This window comes from Penicillium chermesinum, assembly GCF_028974085.1.
Source record: "Penicillium chermesinum strain IBT 19713 chromosome Unknown utg000003l:1.0-5111272.0:1.0-5115320.0, whole genome shotgun sequence".
Taxonomy (NCBI): domain Eukaryota; kingdom Fungi; phylum Ascomycota; class Eurotiomycetes; order Eurotiales; family Aspergillaceae; genus Penicillium; species Penicillium chermesinum.
Window position 1 is genome coordinate 3,599,206 of NW_026695313.1, and position 27,345 is coordinate 3,626,550.

Here is a 27,345-nt window from a genome sequence, read left to right on the forward strand (position 1 = left end):
GAAGTTTCTCCAATTACTATGCGTTCTACGGCCAGGCTAGGGACATCAAGGTTGCTAGACTGGAGGTCCTGGTAAAGCACGCGCAAACTCATCTTGAAGTTGTTCCATATTTTATAACTTGATTTCCCTTTTGTGGGGGGAGGAATCTCAAATACGGAATACGAGAGATATTGAAATCGTCAGAAGCCAATGTGGTCATGACGTTTCATGTCTAGAAAAGCTTGAGGTAGTAATGCACGAGGAATTATTTCCAGTTGTGGCCGAGCAAGGTCAGAAATTGAAATAAGATAGCATTTTTAAAGCTATGTTTCATAGAAGAGAGTATTTTTTCTCTAAGAATGCTAGCAGATGCAGTAAATCCGTCTCTAACTGCGCGCATGATTTCATGTCTCATCTTCTTTGCCAATGCTGTGGGGTAGTAGCCTCTGATCTGTCAGGGAATTGAAGGGAAATCTCCCTGTGAGAAAAGCGTTGCTCATATGCGAGTTGGAAAACACAGGCATCATCGTCAGGTAGCCACAGCGGTTGAGCGCCTGTTGTGTGTCTCTTTCGATTCTTCGCGATTCTTCGCTTTTTTTTTTTGTTGATGGAGGGATATTTTCCAGATAGATCCGATGCAAGCGTGCTCTCATCACTCGATCTCTTATCAGAGTATAGTTTGGTTGAGAATACTTCAACCGTTCATAAATGGATGACAACTGAGGATGTGACCAGAATTGCTTTTTTTGTGATGAACCAATAGTAGTGCAATCTCGAGAAGGCGTTTAGAGGTGTGACGAAGCACGCATTGGGCTGCAGTAAAAAGGTGACAGCCCCCACCTAGTCCCCCGGATGAGGGGCTAAGGGCCACTATTTCAAGCTGAGGCTGAATCTCTTGAAAATTATATCTCCAATTTCCGGACAAAGACACCCACACATCCTTATGAGCTACGCTATTACATTCGGGGATAACAATTCAGGGTTGCAGCTTGGCGTCAATAACGGGACTCTCAATTTTAACTCTGTAGGGAACATGCAGTCGACCATGTCCGGAGCTGGTGACTCTTCATCGGGAATGGGGCTTCGTCTGTTGTCTTTGGATGGAGGAGGCGTCCGTGGCTTCTCAATCATTCTAATCATTAGGAATCTCATGGAGAGAATAGACAGGGAGAACCCACCTGCGCCATGCAGATATTTCGATTTGATCGGTGGAACGTCGACTGGAGGGTTGATTGCGATCATGCTGGGTCGCATGCGAATGACCATCAAAGAGTGCGAGATAGCTTACAGGAAGCTGTTGCATGTCTTTACCCCAGTTCGTGGTGATACCGGGACCTATAGATTCGACCACAGGGCATTTGAACATGCGATTAAAATCATGCTGGTCGACCATGGCATGGATCCGGAATGTCTTCTGCAGGATCCGAGTGCAGAAGCCTGCAAGACGTAAGTTTCCAGTGGGACGATGCTATTCAGATCCAACTATCCACCTTTAAAACTGTGTACTCGCGCACAGTCCTATATAATCTTTGCAATGAATTGACTTTGCTTCACTTAGCTTCGTTTGCGCTACAAGCGAACACTTAGCCGAGAAGATCATTCTATCGAGCTATTGGAATGAAAGACGAGGTGGAGAACTCTTCAACGAGACGAAATTATGGGAGGCAGCCAGGGCGACATGTGCAGCGATAGGCCTCTTTGAACCGATTACAATTTGCGAAGAATCTTTCGTCGATGGTCAGACTGGCACGAACAACCCGGTCCAAGAGACTTGGGCAGAAGCCGCAGACATATGGCAGTTGAACAACGGCAGACTCAGATACAATGTGCAATGTTTAGTCTCTATCGGAACTGGCATTCCTGGATATACTGCCTTTGCACCGAGTCTTTCTGAGGTCGCAAAAACGCTGAAAGCCATTGCTATGGAGACTGAGGAGACGGCAGATCGGTTTCGCAGGCATTACACTGATTTATTCCAAGCAAGAAGAGCATTCAGATTTACTGTCGGTCGAGGATTGAACGATGTTGGACTGGAGGATCTTTCTAAGTTGAGTCTTATCAAAGCTGCCACTAGGAACTATTTGAGAATTGATGAAACATCCGTTGAGATGAGACATTGCGTGGAAAGGATGGAAGAAGGAGGGCACAATGCGTCTTTTGCTTAGGAGCTGTTTCGTTTGTATCTCGAAGCCCATAATAGTATAGGTATATATTATGCTCTTTATCCATGGATGTTTTTCATATTCGGACAGTTGTCTGCAGAATCAAACCTCTTGTAGATGCCTGTAGGCATGCCAAATTGATTTTCAGAAAGCTTATCCAATCCTTTTATGCAAAAATGTATACTTGGAATAGAACGCCAGCCTCATAAACAGCGCATGCCCACTGGTTACGAGGCACTTTCAAGGGTGACGGAGGTTACCAGGCTTGAAGAACTTTGAAAAAGATCGTTATCATATAAATAATTTCATTGTCGTGGCTCTGGGTACAGAAGCCTCTGTAGCTAAATAGCTCTTGATCTTTAATTTCCTACCCGGGGCGATAGCTCCAAGATGTCCTTCGTGGCTATGATTACTAGACTGCAGCATATCCGTTCCAATGGATATGAGATCTAATACCATATCCGCAACTTGCGGATCTTGTCAGGAACAAAGGACTCCGGTGGCATAATGCCATCGAAGTGAGGTTTAGTCCCCTTTGATGTGATATCGAACCCTCTGATCCGAAGTTGGGTCAATTTGGCAGGAGTAGAGTAGGGACTACAGGGCCGCTTTACATCCATGTAGTATGACTATATTATATAGCTTCGCTGCAGTATGAAGAGATTTTATTTAGACCTTCTTAACTGCACTGAGGGTTAATAGAATCCTGCATTCTTATTAACCGATTCTTGCCAGGATTCAAAATGAATTAGTAGCATATTTGGTTGAAGATGGAAGGTAGGATGAGATGTGTGCTTTTTGGTGGGGTTAACGGGTTAACTGTCTTAACGGTCCCGGGCTTAGGTGTGAGTTACGTGATCATTGTAGAACAAGCAGGGTTAGTTACATATATTTCATCTGAATACCGTACTTTACAGACCCAATTCCTGACGCTCCAACCTCCGCGGAGCTTTAGACTTCTGCCAGCCGCAAGCTTAACTACTTAACGACAGGCCTATATGTACTTCGAGATAAGCATTGCTTGCTGAAGACCTGAAATTAAAATATCGGGTCACTAACGGCCACTATGGTCCCGCCCACGCCCATCTCTATCTCCCGCTTCGCTGAAACCCAGCTCCAGCTGCTCCTCGAAGAACACGAAGCCGAGGTATCCTCCTCTTCCCTCGCAACAACAGCCGCATCCGTTTCACCCTCGACGCGGCGAACCCTACAAGCGACGGGATACGCACTGACCGGATTGGTATTGTCGCAATGCCGCACTGGCCTGGGAGGTCGCGTTGTGGGCGAATTCACGCCGGACCCTGCTACTCAGCCGAGCTCGAAATCGCAAGATGACAGCAGTGCCCGGGGTTCAGATGGACAGCCCCGTCTTGGGCAACACGGAATCCGAGTGGGAGATGTTGTGCGTGCGAATGATGTCTCGGCTGCGACGGCAAAGAAGATGGGTAAAGACAAGAGCAAGGACGGTGCGAAGGATGCGTCGAAAGGTGGCCCGGAGGGGGTTGTCACGAGGGTCAGCGATCAAGCAATCTGCGTAGCCTTTGGCCAACAAGGAAGTGGTGCAAAATCCAAAGAAGATGACGAATCTGTTGAAGAGTTGTGGGGAAAGAAGATATGGCTGTATGTTGAGATAGCATTCGTCTTATCCATTTTGAAGTGTCGTTTACTGATTTCGCTCAGCATTAAATTGGCGAATGATGTTACTTATAGGCGGTATGCATGGCGACATCCACCTGGACGTATCATTGACGGTCGCTAATACGTTGCAGAATGAAACAAACCATGGAGAAGATGGCCAAGCTAGGGGAGGGCGAGCATTCGCATTTCATGCGTCTTGCTTTCGGTCACACAACTCCCTTACAAGCGAACTACGAAGCCACCGGTCCCATTGAATTTACAGACCCGACGCTCAACGACTCTCAAAAAGATGCGATTCGGTTTGCGCTCGGCTCGCAAGACATCGCGCTTATACACGGCCCACCCGGCACCGGGAAAACGCACACGCTTATCGAGTTGATATTGCAGTTCGTCCAAAGGAAGAAGCGAATTCTCGTATGTGGCCCATCGAACGTGTCTGTCGATAATATCGTGGAACGTCTAGCTCCGAAGAAAGTGCCTGTGGTGCGGATCGGGCACCCTGCGCGTTTACTCCCTTCCGTGCTAGAACACTCACTCGAAGTCCTTACACAAACTTCAGAAGCGGCAGGAATCGTGAAAGATGTGCGCAAAGAAATGGACGAGAAACAAGCCAGCATCAGAAAGACAAAGACCGGTCGAGAGAGGCGAGCCATTTACGAGGATCTGAAGCATTTACGCAAAGAGTTTCGGGAGCGCGAATCTAAATGTGTCGACAATCTGGTTCGAGAAAGTAGCGTGGTTTTGGCGACCCTTCATGGTGCAGGGGGCCATCAGCTGAAAAACCAACAGTTCGATGTTGTCATCATCGACGAAGCCAGTCAGGCTCTCGAGGCCCAGTGTTGGATCCCTCTGCAGGGGGCGGATAAAGTGGTGCTTGCTGGTGATCACCTCCAGTTACCACCCACGGTCAAATCAGCCAACCTCAAGTCGAAAGATGGAAACGGCAAAGACAGCCAGCCCGAGAAAAAGGACACGCCTCAAAAAGAAATCCTCAAGGGCGTCTCTCTAGAACGGACTTTGTTCGATCGTTTACTAGCGTTACATGGCCCAGGGATCAAGCGGATGCTAACAACACAGTATCGCATGCATGAAAAGATCATGCGATTTCCGTCGGATGAGCTCTACGAGTCAAAATTAATAGCTGCTGACTCGGTCAAATCCCGGCTCCTTGCCGGTTTACCCTATGAGGTCCAAGGTAACGATGATACCCAAGAACCTCTTGTCTTCTGGGATACGCAGGGTGGCGACTTTCCCGAGAAAGTCGAGGATAAAGAAATTGGCCAAAAGGAAGCTCTCCTGGGAGAGAGTAAGAGCAATGAAATGGAAGCCTTGGTAGTGGCAAGGCATGTGGACAACCTTGTAGCTGCAGGTGTTAGACCGGACAGCATTGCGGTCATCACTCCTTACAATGGGCAACTAGCTCTGCTGTCTCAGATGCTTCGAGAGAGATACCCTGGGCTCGAATTGGGAAGTGTGGATGGTTTCCAGGGCCGCGAGAAAGAAGCAGTAGTAGTGAGCCTTGTTCGCAGCAACGAGGAGCACGAGGTCGGCTTTCTTGGAGAGAAGCGACGGCTGAACGGTATGCGTTCTCTATCTGCGTGATCTAAATCGGATCCCGTACTGACGATCCGCAGTGGCCATGACCCGCCCCAAGCGGCATCTCTGTATCTGCGGGGATTCAGAGACCATCAGCCGGTAAGTACTTGAGCCGATTGACGTACACAAGATGTTGAAGCGACATTAACTGGATTGGTGTAGAGGCAGCACATTCTTGAAACACTGGATGGACTTCCTGGAGGAACACGCCGATCTACGATATCCAGATGCTGGCGACCTACTGTAACACTGCGCAATTTTGGATTTGCTGCGTCCTTTCCCGCAGCATGGGGGCAGATTATGAAATAACGGTGAATCCTGGTCGTATCCGACGTGCGGATCTCTACTCTATTGGAGATCTATCAGTAGGTGAGGGATGGTGCGCTGTGCTCGGCCACCTTTTCTTTAGCCCTGTCTCGGCAGTCATAGTGCAGCCCACGAGCCTATCCAGCTTTTCTATCGTAGCGTAGATCAGTACACCTAAGGGCCCTACTAGGCTCCTAGACGCCTCCTTCGGGCTCTTGGATGTCAGGTCTGGCCGCGGTGAGATCCGGCATTAAGCGGCGTGCATGGCGGGGTGGAGAGACAAACTTGTTTCAAGACACGCAGTGCAGCGTCCGCTCCTCCAGTGACAGATCGCAGCGATAGTTACATCGGAGATACATTACTGGAAGGAGGACAAGCGTGAGGGGTCGATTGATCGCCCACGTAACCCCTCCTCTGAGGGTTGCTGTCAGCAGTGCTGATCTGACGTATGGCCGTTGAATCGACACTGAGCGCCAGCTCGAATTGGTGGCATGTGGCACTCCGGCGTCTCAGCCTTCGACAGTCGGGCACACCTTCGTGCACACCTTCGTGCAAGGTCATCATCACCCCCGGGCCTTTGAATGGCTTTCGTCGGCCTTGAAGACCCGGTCTCGGCCAGATCCAGTAGTCCCGGGCCCGTGCGGCGTTTGGAATTTGGAATCCCTGCGATCGACAGTCCGCCATGTGGTGTTTCAGACCCAAGGGGGCTTCTGAGCTGTCTTGGCTGAGGGTTTATTGGACCTGACGAAATGCTGCCAACCCCCCAGGTCTATTTGACTTCAGGTCAAAGGAGACCTGATCCTTGCCTCATGCACAATTCTTTCCTCTCAGAGTGGATGCTTCTAGACGGCCCCAAGAGCAGCTTCAAACAGCCGTTCTTCTGGCAAGCTCCACTTAGCTTCGGCTCGTGGGTCTCGCGGCATACGTTTGAAATTAGGACCCAGTCGACAGCGGTCTGAGCAGCCCCCCCTGGTCGACTGTAAATCCCTGAGGCATGGGTGGGGACGCAAGTTTAACGTAGACCGGAGGAGACCGGCTGATGAGGCCTTGAAGGCAGAAGCTCTCCTGCCTAAAACCAATGACGAGTCCCATAAAAGCAGCCTTTTGTCCATTTCGCGCGAACCACTTTAGTTAAACCTTATGCGCGCGGTCCTGCCACCAGAACGAGGCTACGATCACCCGTTAGCTGGTTTGTCGATGCAACTTCCTGGCTCCAAGCAGGCGGGAAACGTTCCTGAAGGTCGTGTGGGAAGGTTGGATACCCAGTAAAACAACAGAACCTGTGGACTCCACTATTCGAAGCTCTCCCTTTTTGACCTTCCCTTATCCTCCGGTCTTCTCTGCTCCTCTCAACTTTTGCTCTTCTCAAGCCTTTTTAACCCCGACACTCGTTTTGGCTGGGCTGTTTCTTTCGACCAATTTTTTTCCTTTTCCGCTATTGTTATTTTTCGCTATTTTGAAAGGTGTTTTCTTACTATTCTCGGTCGAGTCGTCCTGTTCTCTACACACCCGTGTGATACCGAACCATTCCCGAGACTTGCAAACGACGACTCCCTTTGGTCCGAATTTCACTGTTTGCAACATGATCATTATCCTGCTCTACACTGTATGTAGGTGCTTTCGTTTGCAGGAGCGTCCTTGCGCTAACCGGCTCTGCAGCCCGTCTCCATAGTCCGTCGACTCGACTAAATCAAACCCCTTAGTCGCTATTCGAATCATTTCTCCGCTGAATTGTTTTAATTACGACACTCTGCCTTACTTTCAACTTCTTCTCGACGCTCGCTCAGCACCCGGTTACCTTTCGAAAGCATTCCCATTCAAAACTTGACATTTGATGTTTGATCGAGCTCCATCACTTAAGCAGTTCTGTCGAGGCCTTGCCCGACTCTTGAATCGAACCTATCTCCCCTAGACATGCCTGGGAATGATCGACGGTCCCTCACGAGCGCTGGGAGTGAATCAGGCGGCGGCATCCGACCGCGGCCATCGGACGCGCGGGCTGAACAAGCGACGAATGCTATCACCCAAAATGATGCGAGTCAATTCGATACTGCACTGCCGCCGATAATATTCCAAACGCCAATCGCGCACCGCCGTACTGGAAGTACCTTGAAGACCGTCATGCGCAAGATATTCAACAGAAAACGTGAAAGTCAAACGCAAGGGGTGGAAGAGAGCCCGGGTGAGCAGTCGTACACGACACTGCAGGTCAGACGAACGGGGCCGAACGTGGAGGGGAAGTCATTTCTAGCGATTCCAACACCTACGGGCTCGAAGCAAAGCAGCCCCTTATCCGAGGAGAATCTGCAAATGGCGGAGGCTCATTTATCCCCCACCTCGCTAGGCGCTGGTTTGCCATCCCCACGGCGGCGCGCCACTCTTCCCAGTGTAATCTTCTCCGACGAGGAATCACATTACGGAGTCGCACCCAGTGCAGTCTCCGATCCCCAAGAAGATAGATCCGAGCCACACTGGGCCCACACCACACTCCGAGAACGACGAAGATCGAGGAGTACAGACGCCCTGCGGCAGCTTGCGCATGAGCAAAAGTTCCAGCAGCCCTCTCCGTGGCCGCTTCGCAAATCATCGATTCCCTCGCCCTCCGAAACTCAATCTCCTCCAAGGGCTTCTCCTCCCGGGGGCGGAAGTTCCGCTAGTGGACACTCAGTGAGGCCATCGACAGGGACCACAGTCACCAGTGTGACTCGCGCTTCTGAATCGCATTTTTCCCATGCATCACAAGTTAGCCTGCCACCCAATGTGGGAACACTAGTGCACACCATGCAGCATCACGACGGGCTGACCGTGGAACAACGCTTGAACACCATTGAGGTGAAAATGATCGACTTGGAATTTGCGATCGCTCGAATGCAATCAAACACCATGGACGCTTCCCCAACAGAGCGGTCCTCACGAACTCGACAGGCGCCAGCCCACGAGACTCCGTCTCATAAGCGGAATAAGCCGTCAAATGGATACGTAGACTCTTCTGAACGAGATGAGTCTCCTAGTCCTTTGGCCAATCTTCCCACGGCTCGACCAACAAGCACGAGTACTATTCGGCCCGAGAACACAAACTCTGGCCTCCGCCCCACGGCATCAGCATCATCATTAAATGACTTCAACGCCGTTTCGATTGAGCAGTATAGCGCATTGATTACGCTTCTTCGTCGTGAGCAGACCGCTCGCAGGAATCTGGAGTCACAGGTTTCTGGCCTACGAGACGATATCCGTCACATCCAGCGAGCTGCATTGCAGAGCATGGAGATGGGGACTACCATGTATCCCATCCACAGCGACGATTCACAGGAATTTTTGCGTTTCCGCCGTGCCCTCGACGACTCAAATTCCTCTTCTTCGCCTATCCGGTCGGACGAAGATAGAGGGCATTCTGCCTACGAAGCGGATCGTGATTGGGATCGCGACGAAATCCCCCGTCGCGATGATCCCATTGGACCGCATAAGTGGACTCATGGACAAATGGTTACGACAACTAATATGATCTAATCCCGTCTCTTTATTCACCCCCGCGCATTATGCCATTTGTTTTTTTTTCTTCTCTTCCCCCCCCCCTTTTCTCTCTTCTCTCTTCTCAAGATATCCGCCCTCTGAGGCATTCGCAAGACCTATCCCTCGATGAACTCTTTCTCATACCCCGCTTTGTTGTGCCATTATGGCTGTCTACTGTCAATCTGAGTTCAAGCGACCCTTTTCTGGATTTCCGTGTCATGTATTTTGCGACAGGCTCGCGATGCTATTACATTTCAGAAATACACGAATTTGTTCAATACAGCCCTCCTCTAGCTCATAGTAAACAGTTGCCGATCAAATGATTTTCCTGGGCCGCACGTGCTCATACCCTCGTAGCCGACCATATTTCCTGATTAGCTGGCTGATTTGCTACTAACGTCCACACCGGACTAATTAGGCCCCCCTCCCCTGGGGACCATCTACCAGTCTTGATGGACTCGTTATCGATGTAGTGCCAGTGCCGAAAGGGGAGCTGAACTAGCCTTCTCTTCTCCTCCAAGAATCTCTTGCTCCCCACCGTCACCCACCCATGAACGAGAAATTCCAATTCCACTAAAAATAGAAATAGACAAGACCGCAATGGGCGCACCGCCGAAAGACTTCACTGTCACCATTGTAGGCGGCGGGATAGGCGGCCTCACCCTCGCCGCGGGTCTCCTCAGCCGCAACGTCCCCTTCCAAATCTATGAAGCTGCCGCGGCCTTTGCAGAGGTCGGCCTGGGGGTCTCCATCGGGCCCGCGGCGCATCGCGCCATGTCGCTCATCCACCCGCGGGTCCGAGAGATCTATGACTCCCTCATCACCACCCACGCCGATAGCCCCGGCTACGAGGCGTTCCGGCAAACCTGGTTCGAGCTCCTCTGGGCCTCCGGCGCCAAAGAAGGCGACACCATGATGCGCCTGGAAGCCCTCCCATCCGGCCAGACCGCCGTGCGTCGAGCCAGTCTCCTCGAGGCGCTGGCCGGCCTGATTCCGCCCGAGATGGTCCACTTCGGGAAGCGCCTCAAGAGCTACACGGAAACCGACAGCCACGTCGAGCTGCGCTTCGAAGACGGGACAACCGTCTGCGCGGACGTGGTCATCGGCTGCGATGGCATCAAGTCCCAGATCAAGCAGTCCATGCTCCCGGAGGAATCCGCGGCCAAACCGCCTCGGTACAGTGGCATGTACGGCTACCGCGCCGTGCTCAACATGGACGACATGGTGAGTGCGGTGGGAGATCGCCGTGCGCGACTCGCGACGCTGTATCTCGGGCACGGCGCGTACGGGATCTCCTATCCCATCGCGCATGCCCAGAAAGTGAACGTGGGGCTTTTCGTGCTGCATGAGAAATGGGATGATGAGGCGTGGATCCGGCCGGCAAAGAGAGAAGATCTGATGCGGGATGCGAGCAGTATGGGTCGGTACATGAAGGCGTTGGCTGAGGTAACTATCACCCGCGGGATTTTGTGGTTGGCTTGTGAACCGCGTGAAGTTCTGATCCTAACGGTCATTCGCAGTACATGCCCGACCCGTCGCAATGGGCGCTCTTCGAGCATCCTGGGCTTTCCACGTTCTATAAGTCGCGCGTGGCGATCATGGGGGATGCGGCTCATGCGACCACGCCGCATCAGGGAGCTGGGGCGGGACAAGCCATTGAAGATGCGCACGTCCTCTGCGAGCTCCTCGGTGACTCTCGTGTCACGTCTCCCAGTCACGTAATGGCTGCGTTCAAGGCTTATGATGAAATTCGCCGACCTCGGACGCAGAAAGTGGTCGCGAGTAGCAAGGAGAATGGAGACCTTCTTTGTCTGTGTCTGGATGGTGTCGGTGATGATGAGGAGCTTATCAAACAGACTATCGAGCAACGCATGAGGGGGCTGTGGGATATTGATATCCAAGGTCAAGCGGAGCAGGCACGAAAGAAGATGGTTGAATATTTATCTTGAGTACATGGTGTCATGAGATCCAAGTGGATGCAGATTCCCACCATTTGAACATCTAGACGAGTGCGGAAGCAGAAGAGTGGTCTTCTGCACTGGAAAAATGTACATTCTACCACATTTCTCCATGAGAAGTCACGTCGAACTTTCTTGACTTTGATGATACGTCTATTATATCTATTTGAAACACAGTCACTCTTCCACAGATCCGGGCTGATAAGCGTGTGGCCGTCAAGGGATCTCAGTCTGCATCATAACTGCACGGAACATCTTATCTCGCATAGAACGGTTGTCCTTTGTCTATGCCAATTAAGATACAAAACATGCAACATGCAACCGAGATGGGATCGTCGGCAGTCGAGCAAACCCCGCCTGGCAGTCTCACTGCTAGTGCCGTTGCCATGAGGGGTAAGGTAAAAGGTACATAAGCCTTTCCATCCCCAACTTGGAATTGCTGACATCGCTCAAGCGTAAGAGTTTTTTTTTTTTTGAAACCTGAGATTGCCCTACAAGCATCAAGTGCGCGCATACCCATAGAATGGCTGACATCACCATTTCCGATGATGCTTTGAGAGACATCAAAGATAAGATCATCATTATCACCGGCAAGTTCATCCAAAAGCGAGCGATCCTGCAACCTGTCTGATCGATAATTACCAGGCGGCTCTTCTGGCATAGGCCGGGCCACCGCACAGCTTTGCGTCGACCTAGGGGCCCAAGTGGTCATCGGCGACATCAACCCTCCCAAACCGGCTTTCGCGAGCAGCGAAAACCCCAAGTTCTTCAATGTCGACGTCACGCAGTGGGAAAGCCAGCGGGAGATGTTCATGCAGACCGAAAAGCTCTTCGGTCGAATCGACCACGTCTTCGCCAACGCGGGCATCCGCCCGACGCCGGAATTCCTCGAATTCAACGTTGACGATGCCGGCGCATTCCAGCCTCCTAATCTGAAGACCATTAACGTCAACCTGATTGGCCCGATCTACACGACGCATCTGGCATGCGCCTACTTCGCGAAATTCGCTGCAGAGAAAATCCCCGCCGCTGCAAGTATTGTCCTTACCGCTTCTGCGTCTTCTCTGCAAACGTTTACTTCTGGCGATTACACTATTGCCAAGCATGGGGTGCTTGGAATCATGCGCGGCCTGGTCAATAAGTTGAAGGGCGAGGTTCGTCTCAATGCCGTTGCTCCCTCGTGGACGGATACTGGCATTATTTCGGCCGATTTGTTGAAACAAGTCGGAGTCACCACCCAACCGCCTGAAGCGGTGGCGCGCAGTGTGGCGTTCTTATTCGCCGACTCCACTCGACACGGTGATGTGATCTATAGCTGGGATAGTCAGTTCCGCGAGGTGAATAATGCTCCTGGGGGTCTCTTGGAAGCTGCTGAGAATATACTTCCCAATGTGGCGAGCGAGGAGTCTGTGATGGGGAAAGTCCTTGAGCTTTTTCGAGCGCAAGCAGAAGAAGCACGGCAAAAGGCTTAAGCCTTTTGTATTTATTCCTATGGGATAATGATATTTAGTAACTATGGTCTCGTCCAGAATATCCATGATTACATGGCCGATGCACTTGGTAGCCTCCCGCATTCTCACCCTCCGCATCCACGCCTGCATCCGGATGGTCAGTGATCTACGGAGTGCAGATGCGGGGAAATCAATCTACTGTGCGTCCTCCACGCTACTTGCCAAGAAGAAGCAGGTCCATTGTACATGCTACCTGTCAGCTTCCCCGCAAACCCCCTCTTGGACTGACATCTCGCCAGCCGAGGACCCGAAGATGCATCATGGGGCCTCGGTACTGTTCAGAGAGCATAGTAGCTACTATATCTAAGACTTGACTCGCAATTACCAGGACTCGTCTGAAGACAAGTACCCTAGAAAAAAAAATGCCTGGCTTCAACCTGACATACCCCAAGGACCGCGAGCTGACCGGCGGAGACCTGCTCGCCCAGTCTCTGAAACAACTCGGCGTCGAAGTCGCGTTTGGGCTTCATGGCGGCCATCTCGATGCGTTCCTGATGGGTTGCACGGATATTGGGATCCGCCTGGTTGATACCAGACACGAGACTGCCGCCGTGCAGGCTGCGGAAGGGTATTGTCGAGTCAGTACGAAGCCGGCGGTTTGCTTCGTGACAGCCAATAGTGGGTTAGGGCTATCTCTCTTGCTTGATGATGGCTGGTATTTACGGAGAGATCCAGTTTCTCGAATGGCCTTGCCGGCCTTGCAACAGCGTATGGAGACCGCAGCCCCATTCTCTGCATCACATCGTCGCCTCCTACACGAGACACAGAAAACAACGCGCTCCAAGGGTGCATTGATCAGATTGTCGCAGCCCGGCCAATCACCAAATTTGCCCACCGAGTCGTTGTGTCGGAGGAAATCCCTCGACTGGTGTCTCATGCGATGCGAATGGCACAATCCAGCCCACCCGGTATGCACATCTGTTGTGACAATACTTTTCTAATACTTATTTGTCTCAAGGCCCCGTGCTCCTTGATTTCCCAATAGACATCCTGTTTACTCCCGTATATCCCAAGCTCATCTCGTGGGGATCCATTGCATCACCCCCGTCGTACCCTCCAGGTGCGCATCCCAAGGCCGTGGCAGAAGCGGCGCGGTTGATCCGCAACGCGAAAAGACCTGCCATTATCACCAGCACTGGGGCGAGAGCGGTCCGGGTAAGCTGATCAGATTTCCAGATCCTCCAGAAGCCCCCGAGTTTAATGTCACTATAGGCGCGCGAGTATATCTTCCAAGTAGCCGAGACCTGCAACATTCCTGTCTTCAACACAGCCAAGTTCGCTCCTTCCAGCCCGCAATCCGCCATGCTGTCTAGCGGCGGCGCGAAGGTTCTCGCTCTGCTCGAACCGGCCCAGCAGCCTCGGCCAGACTTGATAATCCTGCTCGGGGCACGAACCGGGATGTATCTCGGCGGGCGAAGCGGTGCCATCATCCCGAACGAGAATTGCCAACTTGTCCAGGTGGACTGTGATGGAGGCGAAATCGGTCGAACCCTCCCTGTTGATCTGGGCATTGTCGCTGATACCGGAGTGTTCGCAGCTGCATTGGCGACAGAGCTGGGGACTCCGAGTACGTACCGAGGCTCAGTGGACCAGCAATGGGTCCAGTCTGTTCTGGCGCTGAGCTCCGCCGCACCACCCTTTGAGGAGGACCCGAGCGAAACAGAGACGGGGGCCTTGCATCCGTATCACGCCTTGAAACACGTCTTCTCCGCCGTGGAGCCGGGGAGTATCGTCGTGCTCGACGGAGGGGAAGCTAGTGCGTGGGCCAGCGATCTGGCTCACCTCTCGCGACCGAGTACGGTGATTACTGCGACGGGGTATCTCGGCTTTCTGGGCAATGGCTTTGGGTACACGCTTGGTTGCGCGATAGCGGCTCCGGATCGCAAGATCGTCCATATACAAGGCGACGGGTCGGCGGGGTTCCACATGATGGAGCTTGATACGTACAGACGGTTCAACTTGAATGTGCTGACTATCGTCGTCAATAACTCTTGCTGGGGTATGAGCATGAATGGGCAGGACCTTGTTTACGGAGATGGCAATGCGGCGCGGCCCGTGAGCGCTTTGAGTCCTGGGACCGAGTACGATACTGTTGCGCGAGGGCTACAGAATCACGCGGCAAAAGTCTCCAAGGTATCAGAGATTCAACGCACAGTGACAGATCTCCAACGGAAAACAGGCCCGAGTTGTATTGACTTGTTGGTGGATCGGAAGCCGGTGCATCCTATGACAACGGCTATGGTGGGCATCACAGATGATTCTGAGGCTGTCGTTGTGCCATACTATGATAATATCCCGCGAGCACATTACAAGTTTTAAGAGGAGCGAGACTTCTCGAAGTCTGTTAGGGCTGGGGATGCGGATTGATAATGGGTCATCTCTGGGGTAGTCGAGTTGATAGCATGTTGTGTAATCAATCTTCTTGAATCCGGCTATGCAACTGTAGGATACATTAACATTTGTACAAAAGAATGTCCTATGGCATCAATGAGATCGTCAAAACGAATAGGAAAGGATTGGTACAAAAGAAAAAGAGGAGGAAGAGTTTAAGGAAACGGGTAAGATAATGCGTCGAAAAAGAAAGAAGCCCATAAAAAGAAACAGGAATCTATGATCATTGAATGTGGAAAACGACAAAAAAGATCGTAGCGAGGATATATACGGAAGATAAAAACACAAGATCAGAACACAACACCATTCGTCAAAGTGGTCAGGATCCATCACATCTCCATTGGTGAGAGACTTCCTTCCTTCAGCATACTCAGATTCTTATTCAATATATTCGAGGCCTCGCAGTAGCCATTATAGGAGTTCCAGGCCATCTCCGACGCATAGTTCATACCTTTCTGAGCAAAGCTCTCCAGGACAATCTGGCACCAGCGGTACCGAGGAAGAGACCGGTCCTTGAAAAATTGCGTTGCAACCCATAAAGCAGGCAAAAGCGGCTGCCTCATAGCTAAGCCATGAGTGCCTTTGTCGCAGAGAGCGACCGACTCGCAAATACGGTTCGCGAACACGCCCGCTGCCTTTTCGAAATCCGGGCATGTTCGTGGGCTATGTTCCCATTGCTGAAAGACGAAGTTGCATTCGTTGACGAACCACGTGCGCGATACTCCATATGAGCCATCCGGCAAGAGGGCATCTTCCCTGGCAAGGCTGAAATTCGTTTGTCTCATCACGGTAGACATTTCACTGTAGATGATAACGAATCCGGTCCACGATAGCAGAAGGAACTGTGCCGTATTGCGGCCCGGGAAGTTGATTGCCCTTTGGAAGAGACTTATGAGATCGGGCGAGCCTTGCAGAAGATGAATGTCCGTCATGGCTATCGGGTAGTTCGGGAACGGACATGCCTCCTGTTTAGACAGGAAATCCGTGTAGCATTGTTGTAATCGTGCTTCGGTCTCGAGGAACCGATCTATGAATTTGCCCTTCAAATGTTGACGTTGCGAGGAGCCGTAGTTTCCGCAGACAATCTTGTCTGAGAGCTCTTGAATGCACGGGACATCGAGCATAATGTCCAGGAGATGCTCAAAGGGTCTGCCCTTGGATACACGACGGCGCCATTCTGGGCGGGCAAGGAACGTCGACTCTCGCCTTCCACAGGCATCATACAGCTAGCTGCTAGTCAGTATCTGTACCTTGCTGATATGACTGAATGGCAATTGCTTACAGCACATGTGCGAATCCGACACAAGAGGCTTCGGTCGATGCGCGCCTCGGGGCCTTGCTCTTCAAGAAGCTTCCACGCTGCTTGAGCGTGCACAATCCAGGAGTCAAATCTGCCTCGTTCACAATTATACAGCTGGAACGGTTCAGTATGGCTCGTGTTCCCGCCAAGTCAGGAGAATATTCTTACCTGGTAAATTGCCAATACGGTAGCAGCACCGAGAATATCGACCACTTGAGAGTGCTCTGCCGTGGACACACGAGCAAGCCGCTGCGTCACACAGCTAAAGTACGCATTTCCCTGTCCTCGAGCTCCGCTTTCCCTCTCTTTCGACCAATAAAAGACAAGCTTAATGCCTCCAAGGCCATGTTCAAGAGAGGCCCTCGCTTCGAATTCCTCGAAAGAGACTCCAGCCACGAGAGGGACGTGACGCCGTCCACGGCTGGTCGCTCTTGATTGATCTCCGTGGGGAGGTACTCGGACATGAACGCGCGGAATAGCTCCGCACTGGGAATGCTTCCTTCCAGTCGAAGGCTGCTAATAGGAACCTTGGGGTCGAGCCCAATATTTCCGTCTCTGGGGCGAGACAGTCCAGGACCGTAGATCATGCTCCCTTCGGTTCGTACTGGGATGCACTGTCTATGGCTTTTCTGGCAAGTGTCACAGGCTGGCAAAGCACCATTGCACTATCATTCGCTTGTTAGATTATCACCACTGTAAGACCACTGGTAAACATGACATACCTTGACCTTGCGCTTGCGGCATGTCTCGCAAGTGACAGACTTCCATCTTGGTCGAACCATACTGACTTAAGCTCGTATATTATCGCGTCAATCAATGTAGTTCTCGAATGCTATCTTTGATCCAGTCTGCATTCCAGTGGAATCCGGTCGGTTTAATAAAGTTCATGATATGCAGAGGAATTGCAAGAATTGTAGAAGATCTAAGACATTCTTCATAAATTGCATGCATTGAACTTGCGCTAATCGACCAACGGCCAAGTTTGATTTGCAAAGCTGAGCAGGGCTCCTTGCAACTTTTTTCCAAATCAGCCCTATACATGCCTGCGCCCGATGACTGCTGGGCCATTTTTCCACCCTTGAGGAGGCCATTGTGCTGCAGAACTGGGGGCGGGCTCGTTAGCCTGAAGGCTTAGTGGCTCATTTAGCTAGTGGGGGCTGTTGACGAGACCATCTTTACCATCTTGTGGCATTTGGAAGTATTCTGAAGACCCGAATCAAGGCTTACTTACCGGGGTAGACAAGGCGTCTTATGTCTTTTCAGGCAATGTCTGATCAGCCTCGCAGCGGACTGGGGATTCTTCCGAAGACTCCCATGTTTCACAGTAAATTTGATGGAGAAACCCCATCTCCATCAACCCCATAACCCCCGGCACAGCCAGAGGTAGAATTAACGTCAAGCGATGCAGCTCATAGACCTATTTTTGGAACGGGAGCGCTAGACCGAAAACACTAACGCACGCTCGTGCAGATTGGGGCGCAGGCACAACCCGGCGGCTACTTGTACTGCGTAACTTGTGAATTCGTCGGGAGTGGGGAAAGAAGTCGCAGACGGGGATCGGGGCCATGCAATCTGGCGATCTATAGCCTGGCCAGCCTGACTTGGCCATGGCCCTTGGAGGCCCTCATCTGGGGGATTTTTGCGCACGCGATATCGACTGTGCAGCAGGGCCCTCCGCTTTTGGTCCACTTTTTTTTCTCCGTACTGGACGTGTTTTGTCCTCCTGGTCCCTGGGATGCACTGGCTTCGTTTCGGGTGCCCCTCGGGGCTGTTCAGCCCTCGAGAAAAGGCTTTTCTGACAAGTTGACAAGTGTGCCTTGTCTGGGTGGAGAATTTATTCTTAGAACGTGGGGTTGTCGTTTTGCAGATAATTTGACTGTGCAGGACTGGACAATTACATCAACCAGTAAAGCAAGGTGTTGGGGCAATGTTTCATGATACTGAAGAAACTGTGAAGAATGACAATCTCGGAGGCCTAAAGGGTAAGCTGCTATCTTCTGTTGCGCGGGCGTTCTTTGTTCTTTCTTTCTTTTTTTTTTTTGACAGCGGGAAAATTGGAAGGATGGCGCCCCCTACAAGCTTATTAGGACAGCCCATGTCTGAGCTGGCACGCAGTAACATGGAAGAGAGATCATAGTCCGTGTCGACGGTCCTAATCGGCGGGTACATTCAAATAAGAACTTGACACGCTACCATCCGTACAGTCTGCATCAGGGTTATCAACATTCTATGGCTAAATAAGACTATTTGTACATGGGGGAAACATCAATCCACCCTAGAAAGAAATTTACAACAATCATTGGACCTAGACCCCCATTTGGCATTGCCATCTCTATGGGCAGGTCGCCAAGGGATACATAAGTCCCCATTAGACACTCTCAATCTTGATCTTCGGCTCTTCCAGCTCAGGGTCCGTCTTGAAAACAGGCACAGTCCCTCTAATCTCGCTCTTGCAAAGTTTAGTCCCGGCAAGATAGCACTCCCCACAACGCCGTTTAACAGGCAAGCAGACCGTTTGCCCCAACCCAACAAGCAACTTATTGATCTCATGCCACTTATCGCGCGGCAGCCAGGACTGCAAGGCGTGCCGAGTCTCCTCGGGGGGTCTTCGTCTTATTCCAGCCCCACAGATTCGTGATTCGGTGAACATGCACATCCACGCCAATCCCCAGATGCTTTCCCCACGCAGCACTCATACAGAGGTAGGCCATCTTAGGACCGATGCCTGGTAGAGCCATCAGGCCTTCTGGTGTTGACGGGATATCGCCATCGTATTGATCCCGAAGGATCAGGGCTGCAGCTTTGATGTACTTTGTTTTGTTATTGTGGAAGCCGACGGTATGGATGAGCTCGTTTAGCCTGCTCGGTTCCACCGCGAGAATGTTCTTTAGATTGAGGGTGCTGTCTTTCTCAATGATCTTGGCTTCGTCGCCTTCGCTTTTCACCTTGGTCTCCGCCGCCTCGGCTCCCTCGCCAAGCTCGGTATGCAATCGCTGCATCGCAACAGCCGTGACCGTATCCTTCGTTTGCGATGAGAGCATCAGGGCGATAAGCGTCTGGAACCTGCGGTCCTGCGGCGACGAAGCACGCCAGTACAGCTCTGCACAGCCCATGGTATCCACCGGGGCCGTGGGGTTGTCCTCACGCATCTTCTTCACCGTATTATACATAACCTCCCAATTCGAGGGCGGCTCGACCACAACCTCCCCGGCCGCATCACGAGTCTTTCTCGCCGGCATCCGACGGGCTCTGGCGGGGGCACTCGGTTTGGCCTCGGGTTCCTCCTTGGTAACCGTTGGATTGCGTGCGGCTCGGGAAGGGGCACGGGGGGAGGTGCCACTCGGGTTGCGTTTCTGGCGCTTTGGCCGCGGCTGCATCAGATCTTCGATGTCGGCCGTATCTGCCGACGATAACGAGGAATCGGTTCCTGGAGAGGCTCGTGTGACGGGAGGGATATCCTCCTCCTTTACGCCGGCAGCATTGTAGGCGAAGCTGCGCAGTCCGCTGCTATTCAACGACGAGTTGCGCGTTTGGCGACGCGTAGACGAGAGAGCTTGGAAGACCTTGGCGGTATCCTGCGAGGCCTTGGAGGTCCGCATATTTTGGCGAGAATGAAGAAAACAAAACCAAAGAAGAAACCAGAAATCAAAAATCAAAAATCAAAGATAGACGTCAACTGCGGAGCAAGGGATTTCACATGGAGACGGAGCCCGTGGATCGCGGATGGGGTGGATCCCCCCATCGAGAAAAGGGTTTCCCCAGCCTCGGATGATCCCAGCTGCATTTCTCCGGCTCACCAGTCGTCAAGTCGCATTTGCTTTCCCGCCCACATTCCTCCCCGCCATTCCAGGCATCTATCCCATACGATGGCAGCTCCATCCACTTCAACGACTCAGCGTCTCCTGCGGGAGCTGAAGGACTACGCGAAGTCGCCCAACGAAGCTCTACTGCACCTCGGCCCCGTGGACGAGGAGGATCTACTGCGGTGGGAAGCCGTGCTCAAGGGCGTCAACGGGTCTCCGTACGAAGGTATGGCATCTCGAGGGAGTTTCCGTATCGCGATAAATACCCTCGGTCGCTTTCTACTCTATTAGTTGGGATTGTGATCGCTGACTGGATTTCCACAAAAGGCGGCCTCTGGCACCTGCGCATTGCGATCCCCCCCAACTACCCTCTCGCGCCGCCGACAATCCATTTCACGACCCGCATCTCCCACCCTAATATCTCCTTCTCGACGGGCGAAATCTGCCTCACCCTCCTGACGACCGAGCACTGGAGCCCTGTGTACACCCTCTCAACGACACTCACCGCCATCCACCAGCTCCTCACCGACCCGCAGCCGGACTCGCCGTTGAATGTCGATGTCGCTGCCCTGCTCCGTGATGGAGACATACCCGCTTGGGAAAGCGTAGTGCGGTATTGGACTGGCGAGGAGCGATGGCAAGGAGCAGGAAACCTAGGACGGTGATGTCGGCATGAACGATGGGAGAGAATGCCTGCTACTGAGGAAGCTTAGCGTGTGCGACGGGTACGGAAAGAGGATGGTGGGATAATGGGAGATTTGCGTAATGCCACTGGACACTGCCCAGGTGGCAGCATTCCTGCGCTTGTGGCGCTAACATCCTCCCCGCTGCACAGTTTCAGGATATACATTCGGATCTGAATTTGGATTTATTTTTCCTTCTTACGCGATATACGAGAACCTATACCATTTACTGGAGAATGACACTGTGGACGATTGGCATTGAAGCTCATTGTATTTTGTCTTCCCGGATTCGATAGACGCCTATCATTGAAGTCTTGAACGATAAGAGTACATGCTGAGGACGGGGCCCAGTCTATCCCGCTGAAACTGACAATTGAAAAAGCCTGGAAATGAGAACCCATTTGATGCAAAACGCCTGGTGAGAGAAAGGAAAGACATGAGGTGGGAGTCATAAGGATCGTGAGGTGACAAAGTCACAGGCTATGCTGGGAAACCGCTGGCTGGAAATAAAAACAAATCGGGGACTGCGAGGGCGAACACAAGGTCCTCGAATAGAAACATCGAAACAGGACAACGCGGAAAGCTCCTTAGAGAGCCATGGCGACGACTACGGCACCGCCGACCATTGCCACTACCTCCTTGGCCAGGGCAGTGGGCTGGGCAACACCATTGGTCTGAAGTCCTGGCTTGCCAGTCGTACCGCTGTTGCCCGAGGCTCCGGTAGGCCGGACGTGAATCACATCCACGGATGTGAGCGTGGTCAGGCTGCCGTTGGGCAGGGTGGAAGTGCTCTCGAAAGTCGAGGTAGAAAGACTTTCCGAGCTCGTGGTGTGGTGCTCTGTGGTGGACGACGCGGAAGAGGTGGTCGAGGTGGTCGAGGTGGTGGCGGTAGTGGTGAAAGTCGACTGAGCAGAAGTAGTAGTAGTGCTGGTGCTGGAGGTGGTACTTTGAGTTGAAGTAGTAGGAGCAGAGGTGACTTGAGAAGTGGTCGTCGCCGCAGTGGTCGTAGTCTGAGGGACCGAAGTGGTGGAGGGCTCCGAGGTACTTGGAGCCACGGTGCTAGAGGTCGACACATCGGTGGAGGGCTGCGTAGTGGAGGTTGGGACAGCCGTGGTGGACTCTGTAGGCTCGGCGGAAGAGGTAGGCTCAGTGGACGATTCAGTGGAAGACTCGCTAGCCACGGCACTGGTGGGAGCAGCAGAGGATACGACTGAGGTCGTAGCATTGCTCTCACGTCTGATGAGCTTCAAGACGCTAGCAATCTTCTCATCCTCCTCTTGAAGGGCCTCAGCGGCCTCATTGTCAGTGGGAAAGATTCCATGCTTGAATCTGGCGGACAGGGCATGCAGAGCATCGTGAAGAGGGTCCACGGTGTTGCCATTCTGGGTGTCCTGGTTGGACTCACGGGGGACAATCTTGTCCACGACAGCTGACTGCTCGACCGCAAAGACAGCGGACAGCAACATCAGAGCCACGAACAGCATCTGGAAGAGATTGAAATGCGCCATTATGGGTTATGGGTATGGTTTTGTGGGGGAGGAGGGGGAGGAGGGGAGAGGTGATGTGAACCGTCTGCTGAGGACCCTCGGGGGGAAAAAGAAGAAAGGAATCCAAAACGCAAGAGAAAGATCGAACGTTGAGATGAGGCCTAGTGAGGAAGGAAAACCCCCGATAAGCCAAATCCCCGCCCATGCAGCAGAACTGGTTCTTGAGTTGCTCACTTACGCACTAAGCCCGAACTAGGCCCACTATTTACTCACTAGCCTTCCCTAGGCGGGGATTCCCACAGCGAAGCCATACTGGTGGCCCAATGGCAGCTCAGGTTCCACTGCTCGTGCCCGTCGAACTGCTGGTATTCCTTGATACTCGTTGTGCCGATCATTCTAGATCGCCGTTTTTCTATCTTTGACACATTCCACGGCTTTCAATCGGCTAACAGCTTTCTTGTGAACGCACCTCAGCAGTGATATCCTACGTGATCTATTTTGCACTTTGCTGTGGTGCCTAAGGCGAGGAAGCTTGTGTGACTGCAGGGTTCAAAAAAAGTCGCATGAGGAGCTGCGCAGCGGGTGCTGATTGGCTGCGTGTCAGTGCTGAAAATAGCCCCAGTGTCCGTACTCGTCCTCGCCACACTTCATCTATTGTGTGGGGACGAATTGGAATCCAGTTCTTCTTCTGGTTTCTGATCCTACAGAATGTCGTAAATAGTAAACAAACAAAAGTACGAAGATGGAGGGATTAGAAGCTGGCTGAGATCCGTGGTTGTATTTCCGGATCAGGCGGCTGCAACAGATGGTGTGATCTGCATGAAAATAGAACAGAAAGAATTCGAGGAAACTGGGTTCCATGGCTCACCATCTACCCCCGAGAGTCTAAAAAGGACAGAAAACAAGGAGCTTGTTCCGCTTGGATCACATTGGTACCGCCTCTATCCGTGGAAAGGGTGCTCATACTTTTCCTGGCTCTAGATTTTTTTTTTTACATTGGACCCAACATATCGACATTTCCTGCAAGGACAAAGTAAGAAGCAAACAACCACTGAGACCATATCCACCGATGACATCTGCCGCCTCGGAGCCTAACATTTTTACACTCGACGCGAACTTAGGTATACATGTAGCAATACTGGTGGCCTTTCGGGTCCATGACCTCACGGATCGGTCGCGGCCGATCGAGAACTCCAAACTCCATCATGGTGTCTGGTGTGACGACTGTCGAGGTCGGCGGATTCAGGAACCCGTCTGTACCATTGAGAGCGTATCGCCGATTAGGTTCATCCATGGCTTGCCACTCAGCCCAGAGTCGGTCAATCATGGAGTGATGGAGCATGAAAGCCGGGTCTTGCGGGGAGGCGAAGAGATCTGAATGTGTTGCTCCCAGACTCCAATGCCCGCCGCCGTGGATGCCCAGAGACCCATTCATGACGAACGGATTGTGGTCCAGGACGAGCTGGAAATCAGCGATGGAGTCGGTCATTATGAGATCCTCAATCACGGTGGCATTGGTGTACGTGGAGGAGACATAAGTATTCAGACTTCGGTTCAGACAGCGCGGATTATACTCGAATTGCGGCGGTGGCGGCGGTCCCGGAGCATCGAAATCGTGCGAAAAAGGGCCTAGATGGATCTCCATGTCTTTGAAGGGACCACATCGCGTACAGCCTCCACCAGTGCCGCGCGGAACAGTCACCCAGCCCGGTGGGACTTCGGACGGCTGTTCGTCGGAATTGTATTCCCCGTCGCCCGAGAGGGACGTGTCGGAGCAGTCAAAAAGGGGACTGGAAGCAAGATCATCTGCCCACAACGCCCAATTCCAGTACCTGATATGCGGGAACGGGTCAGCATTAGCACACAACCGTTGCGTAAGGGACTCACGGGAGGTAGCCGGAATATCCACATTCTTTTCGAATGGCCATTTCCCACAAATGGAGGAAATGACGATGCCAAGGCAGAAAGAGTCCACTATAGTGGACATGAAGGGTGTAGTTGATATGGGTCCTAAGTTTTGCCCAGTAAGCCCGCGCTGCGCCTCACAGAGGAATCCTTGTCCAAAAACAAGACCGAGACCTACGCTACAAAATCATCAAATCGGCTCCGGACGCCTGGAAACTGGGCAGTCGGGAGTCGTGGCGGCTGCTTCTGCATACACAAGACGGAGTTTGTGTAATCAATACGATCGGCTGGTTGCATTTCCCCCCTGGATGTGGGTCAGTGCCATCAGACAAGGTTTGTCTCACCCAGCAGATGTAACTATACCATTCTTTCCGAAGGCCCAGATACTCTGATGTGCAGGTTCTCCGGTCCAAGCCCAACGGACTTGTGCGCACCAGTCCGCCGTAGACTAGAAACAGCCACGCTATCTGAACCCAAACCATAGACCTTGTTTGTATGCTCAGACTCTTTTCTTTGTCTTTTCGAATCGGACTAGAGAGACTCGGCGTTGTGTGCAGGCGAATGTGGACTCGAAGTTATGTTCAAAATCCTATGATAGCACGAGCGCGAGGATATGGCATAGTCATTGAAGCTCAATTGCCAGTTCTGAATCGGCATCTACCTCTTTAAATACCTGGATTCGCGGACTAGGTTTACCGAAGCTTTTCTCCGGAAAGCTAGTGTTGCGTGATTCCATCGGGGTTCAAGAGGACATCCCAACCTATGTCAGCCTACAGGCACCGGGGGACGCCTCGGGCTATGTCCTCGATCTGCGATCTACACATGGCGGCCCCGGGTCCGGGCTGAGTGTGATGGAAATACGAGCTTGCCTCGTGAATAAGATGTAAGGGATAGAGCCAGTCACCGAAGATACCAGCTGCATGCCTTGCTCTGCAGTTGGCACGTCAGTTTATGAGAACTTGAACAAGCCCAGATATCTAAAGAGGACGGTGTTCCTCGAGCATAGGAGCTCGCAAAACTCAATATCTCATATCGAGCTGTTTGCTTTGCTTCGTTGGTTTTTATCCTCGAAATCACATCGCTCGGGTGAATCACTGGCCAATCTAATTCCGATTCGGATAAACCTGCCCAATCGCAATCGTCCATCGCCGACCCAATCTCAAGACGCAGATACTCCAGCATCCTACCAGGTGATCCGTGAGACTGCAAGTCTCAAGCACTTAACAGAGCTGAAAGTAGGACATTGGAGCTGAAGGTGAAACATTGGAGCTGAATACGAGACTGAATGTTGTTGATCCAGGCTTCATATCTGGCCGTTTTGGGCTGATTTACAACCCGAATTCCCAACACAATACGACCGGGCTACTCTCCTTGAAAGAGACGTAGCACAAAAAGATCTGATCCTGATGATAAGGGACCCACGTGGCAATGAGATCCATGGATCCCATGCTGGGGAGCTCTCGTATAAGCGTAAGCGCCAGGAGTAAGCCTCAGTCACGCTTCGGACGTAGTATGCAGCATGTCCTTCACTAAGAGCGGCAAGTTAGACCTTCAGCTCGGTAAACATTTCGAGTTTGCGGTTGGCGGGCAATGCTCTGAACGTCCACGTTGCATGCTCCTTTCAGGACGTCAGCACGTGTCAGAGTGTGATTAGACAAGGTTTCAGGCTTGCTAGATACCATCCCTCCACAATTATATGCAGAACTTATGAATTATGAACCTCGAACCAGGGTGGCCGTCTTGCAAAATGGACTGAACTATGAGTCAAGTGGAAGTCTATCATCAACATGTCCAGTATACTAGTATGAAGACAGACCGTGCTAATACAAAAGTCTGGGCATGAACGATGGAAGCAAGACGTGCATCTAGTCAAAATTATTCCCATTTGCGCTCATATACCGCGGTCCACTCTCCCCACCCGAGGACTTTTCCTTCGATATCTTTCGCAATCTCGTCGATGCTTGGCAGTGCGCTGAGGTGGGTTGTATCCACCGGTTGACTGAGTGCAACAATCGTAAAGAAATACCTATGAGGTCCATGTCCTACCAACGGCCTAGGAGGAATATAGATGATACCTCGTCTGTTCTTGCCGTACTTGAATCCCCCTTGGAGCGCATAAGGACTCTGCGCCGCAGCAAAGTCGCTTTCGCCCACGCTGGTCTTTGCAGGAGAAATGCCATAGTAGATCCCGTGTACACTAGGTCTGCTGAGCGGTGCATCGGGGTCCTCACTAACAAGGAGGAACTCCTTCGTGTCGGGCGGTGCGCCCTCCCAGGTCAAACTAGGAAAGCGCCCCTTGCCATCCGCCGAGTGATCTAGAAGCATCTGTGACCCAGGCGGACCAACCTCTGGGCAGCTAAGCTGGAAGGTCGGCTTAGGAATTTTAGAAAAAGCCGCGGTTTTGGTAAAGAGCCCTGCGTCTCGACCTTTGGCACTAGCAAGTAGGCGGCTGATGCCATACTCGACATATTTCAGCTAAACAAGGTTGTTAGATGTAGAACACACCGCGAGGATGGGTTCGGGTTGCACCATCGGGCGACAAGGTCTTACCATTGTGTTGCCTGGTAGCAGATTATAATGATTCTGCCAGGGAAATCAGATGCGAAAACGAGAAGTTGGCGTCGTCCTCGTGTCTGCGCTTGGATTTATTGGACGCCTTATTGTTGACCGGCCCGCTTTCGGCCCGTTCGCGGCGATGGGCGTCGCTATTCGCAATTCGCTTTTGTGCATCGAGATATCTGTTCTTGTCAAATTCTGTGTGTCTTGGACACACTACCTGCCTTACTCGTGGTAAACCTTACCGATTATGGCAGACAGAGTAGATGCGGGAATGAACAACCCGCATTTCTCGGGCGCTAATAATCCGGGGTCCAACCCAACCCATGCAGAGTGCTTCTAGGGCTCCTAGTACTTTCCGACCACCCTATGTAAGTGTCGCCCTTCAAGGGTCAGGACATGTCACATGGGCTCGAGATGTAACCGAGAAATATACATCAAAGCTAAGAGATGACATTGTCGATCGATTGCGGGGCACGGGAAATGATTCCTGGGGAGCCTGCCGAGGTTCACATGGAGGCTAAATAGAAGCCCGTTCGCCCCAGGCTGGATAACTTCAA

General features: G+C 52.0%; 13 protein-coding genes across 13 annotated transcripts; 8 read left to right on the plus strand and 5 right to left on the minus strand.

Moving 5' to 3' along the window:
* Nucleotides 1–922: 922 nt before the first annotated feature.
* On the plus strand, nt 923–2,144 carry N7468_004294 (uncharacterized protein; the record flags this gene model as incomplete). Its single annotated transcript, XM_058473591.1, has 2 exons — nt 923–1,425; nt 1,538–2,144. The coding sequence occupies 2 exons, from the start codon at nt 923–925 to the stop codon at nt 2,142–2,144; spliced, it is 1,110 nt and encodes a 369-aa protein (XP_058332594.1).
* A 1,063-nt stretch (nt 2,145–3,207) lies between these two features.
* N7468_004295 (putative DNA helicase) lies at nt 3,208–5,622 on the plus strand (the record flags this gene model as incomplete). Its single annotated transcript, XM_058473592.1, has 5 exons — nt 3,208–3,761; nt 3,822–3,854; nt 3,911–5,358; nt 5,414–5,474; nt 5,538–5,622. 5 exons carry the CDS (start codon nt 3,208–3,210, stop codon nt 5,620–5,622), a joined length of 2,181 nt encoding a protein of 726 aa, XP_058332595.1.
* A 1,973-nt stretch (nt 5,623–7,595) lies between these two features.
* N7468_004296 (uncharacterized protein) lies at nt 7,596–9,188 on the plus strand (the record flags this gene model as incomplete). Its single annotated transcript, XM_058473593.1, has 1 exon — nt 7,596–9,188. The coding sequence occupies one exon, from the start codon at nt 7,596–7,598 to the stop codon at nt 9,186–9,188; it is 1,593 nt and encodes a 530-aa protein (XP_058332596.1).
* Nucleotides 9,189–9,782: 594 nt separating this feature from the next.
* On the plus strand, nt 9,783–11,140 carry N7468_004297 (uncharacterized protein; the record flags this gene model as incomplete). The annotated part of the gene is made up of 2 exons (XM_058473594.1): nt 9,783–10,637; nt 10,712–11,140. Coding segments are annotated over 2 exons (1,284 nt in total), but the record flags the coding sequence as incomplete, so codon positions are not given.
* Nucleotides 11,141–11,672: 532 nt separating this feature from the next.
* Nucleotides 11,673–12,621, plus strand: N7468_004298 (uncharacterized protein; the record flags this gene model as incomplete). The annotated part of the gene is made up of 2 exons (XM_058473595.1): nt 11,673–11,739; nt 11,795–12,621. 2 exons carry the CDS (start codon nt 11,673–11,675, stop codon nt 12,619–12,621), a joined length of 894 nt encoding a protein of 297 aa, XP_058332598.1.
* Nucleotides 12,622–13,022: 401 nt separating this feature from the next.
* N7468_004299 (thiamine pyrophosphate-binding protein) lies at nt 13,023–14,979 on the plus strand (the record flags this gene model as incomplete). The annotated part of the gene is made up of 4 exons (XM_058473596.1): nt 13,023–13,228; nt 13,336–13,568; nt 13,619–13,815; nt 13,873–14,979. 4 exons carry the CDS (start codon nt 13,023–13,025, stop codon nt 14,977–14,979), a joined length of 1,743 nt encoding a protein of 580 aa, XP_058332599.1.
* Nucleotides 14,980–15,380: 401 nt separating this feature from the next.
* N7468_004300 (uncharacterized protein) lies at nt 15,381–17,119 on the minus strand (the record flags this gene model as incomplete). The annotated part of the gene is given in 5 exon segments (XM_058473597.1): nt 15,381–16,277; nt 16,334–16,465; nt 16,520–16,600; nt 16,612–16,955; nt 17,074–17,119. 5 exon segments carry the CDS (start codon nt 17,117–17,119, stop codon nt 15,381–15,383), a joined length of 1,500 nt encoding a protein of 499 aa, XP_058332600.1.
* A 1,787-nt stretch (nt 17,120–18,906) lies between these two features.
* N7468_004301 (endonuclease III domain-containing protein) lies at nt 18,907–19,950 on the minus strand (the record flags this gene model as incomplete). The annotated part of the gene is made up of 1 exon (XM_058473598.1): nt 18,907–19,950. The coding sequence occupies one exon, from the start codon at nt 19,948–19,950 to the stop codon at nt 18,907–18,909; it is 1,044 nt and encodes a 347-aa protein (XP_058332601.1).
* Nucleotides 19,951–20,217: 267 nt separating this feature from the next.
* Nucleotides 20,218–20,819, plus strand: pex4 (putative ubiquitin conjugating enzyme (UbcJ); the record flags this gene model as incomplete). Its single annotated transcript, XM_058473599.1, has 2 exons — nt 20,218–20,380; nt 20,482–20,819. The coding sequence occupies 2 exons, from the start codon at nt 20,218–20,220 to the stop codon at nt 20,817–20,819; spliced, it is 501 nt and encodes a 166-aa protein (XP_058332602.1).
* A 605-nt stretch (nt 20,820–21,424) lies between these two features.
* N7468_004303 (putative GPI anchored cell wall protein (Dan4)) lies at nt 21,425–22,345 on the minus strand (the record flags this gene model as incomplete). The annotated part of the gene is made up of 1 exon (XM_058473600.1): nt 21,425–22,345. The coding sequence occupies one exon, from the start codon at nt 22,343–22,345 to the stop codon at nt 21,425–21,427; it is 921 nt and encodes a 306-aa protein (XP_058332603.1).
* A 1,096-nt stretch (nt 22,346–23,441) lies between these two features.
* Nucleotides 23,442–24,526, minus strand: N7468_004304 (tyrosinase family protein; the record flags this gene model as incomplete). The annotated part of the gene is made up of 2 exons (XM_058473601.1): nt 23,442–24,403; nt 24,484–24,526. The coding sequence occupies 2 exons, from the start codon at nt 24,524–24,526 to the stop codon at nt 23,442–23,444; spliced, it is 1,005 nt and encodes a 334-aa protein (XP_058332604.1).
* Nucleotides 24,527–25,149: 623 nt separating this feature from the next.
* N7468_004305 (uncharacterized protein) lies at nt 25,150–25,482 on the plus strand (the record flags this gene model as incomplete). The annotated part of the gene is made up of 1 exon (XM_058473602.1): nt 25,150–25,482. The coding sequence occupies one exon, from the start codon at nt 25,150–25,152 to the stop codon at nt 25,480–25,482; it is 333 nt and encodes a 110-aa protein (XP_058332605.1).
* A 622-nt stretch (nt 25,483–26,104) lies between these two features.
* N7468_004306 (YbhB/YbcL family Raf kinase inhibitor-like protein) lies at nt 26,105–26,782 on the minus strand (the record flags this gene model as incomplete). Its single annotated transcript, XM_058473603.1, has 2 exons — nt 26,105–26,704; nt 26,780–26,782. The coding sequence occupies 2 exons, from the start codon at nt 26,780–26,782 to the stop codon at nt 26,105–26,107; spliced, it is 603 nt and encodes a 200-aa protein (XP_058332606.1).
* Nucleotides 26,783–27,345: the final 563 nt, after the last annotated feature.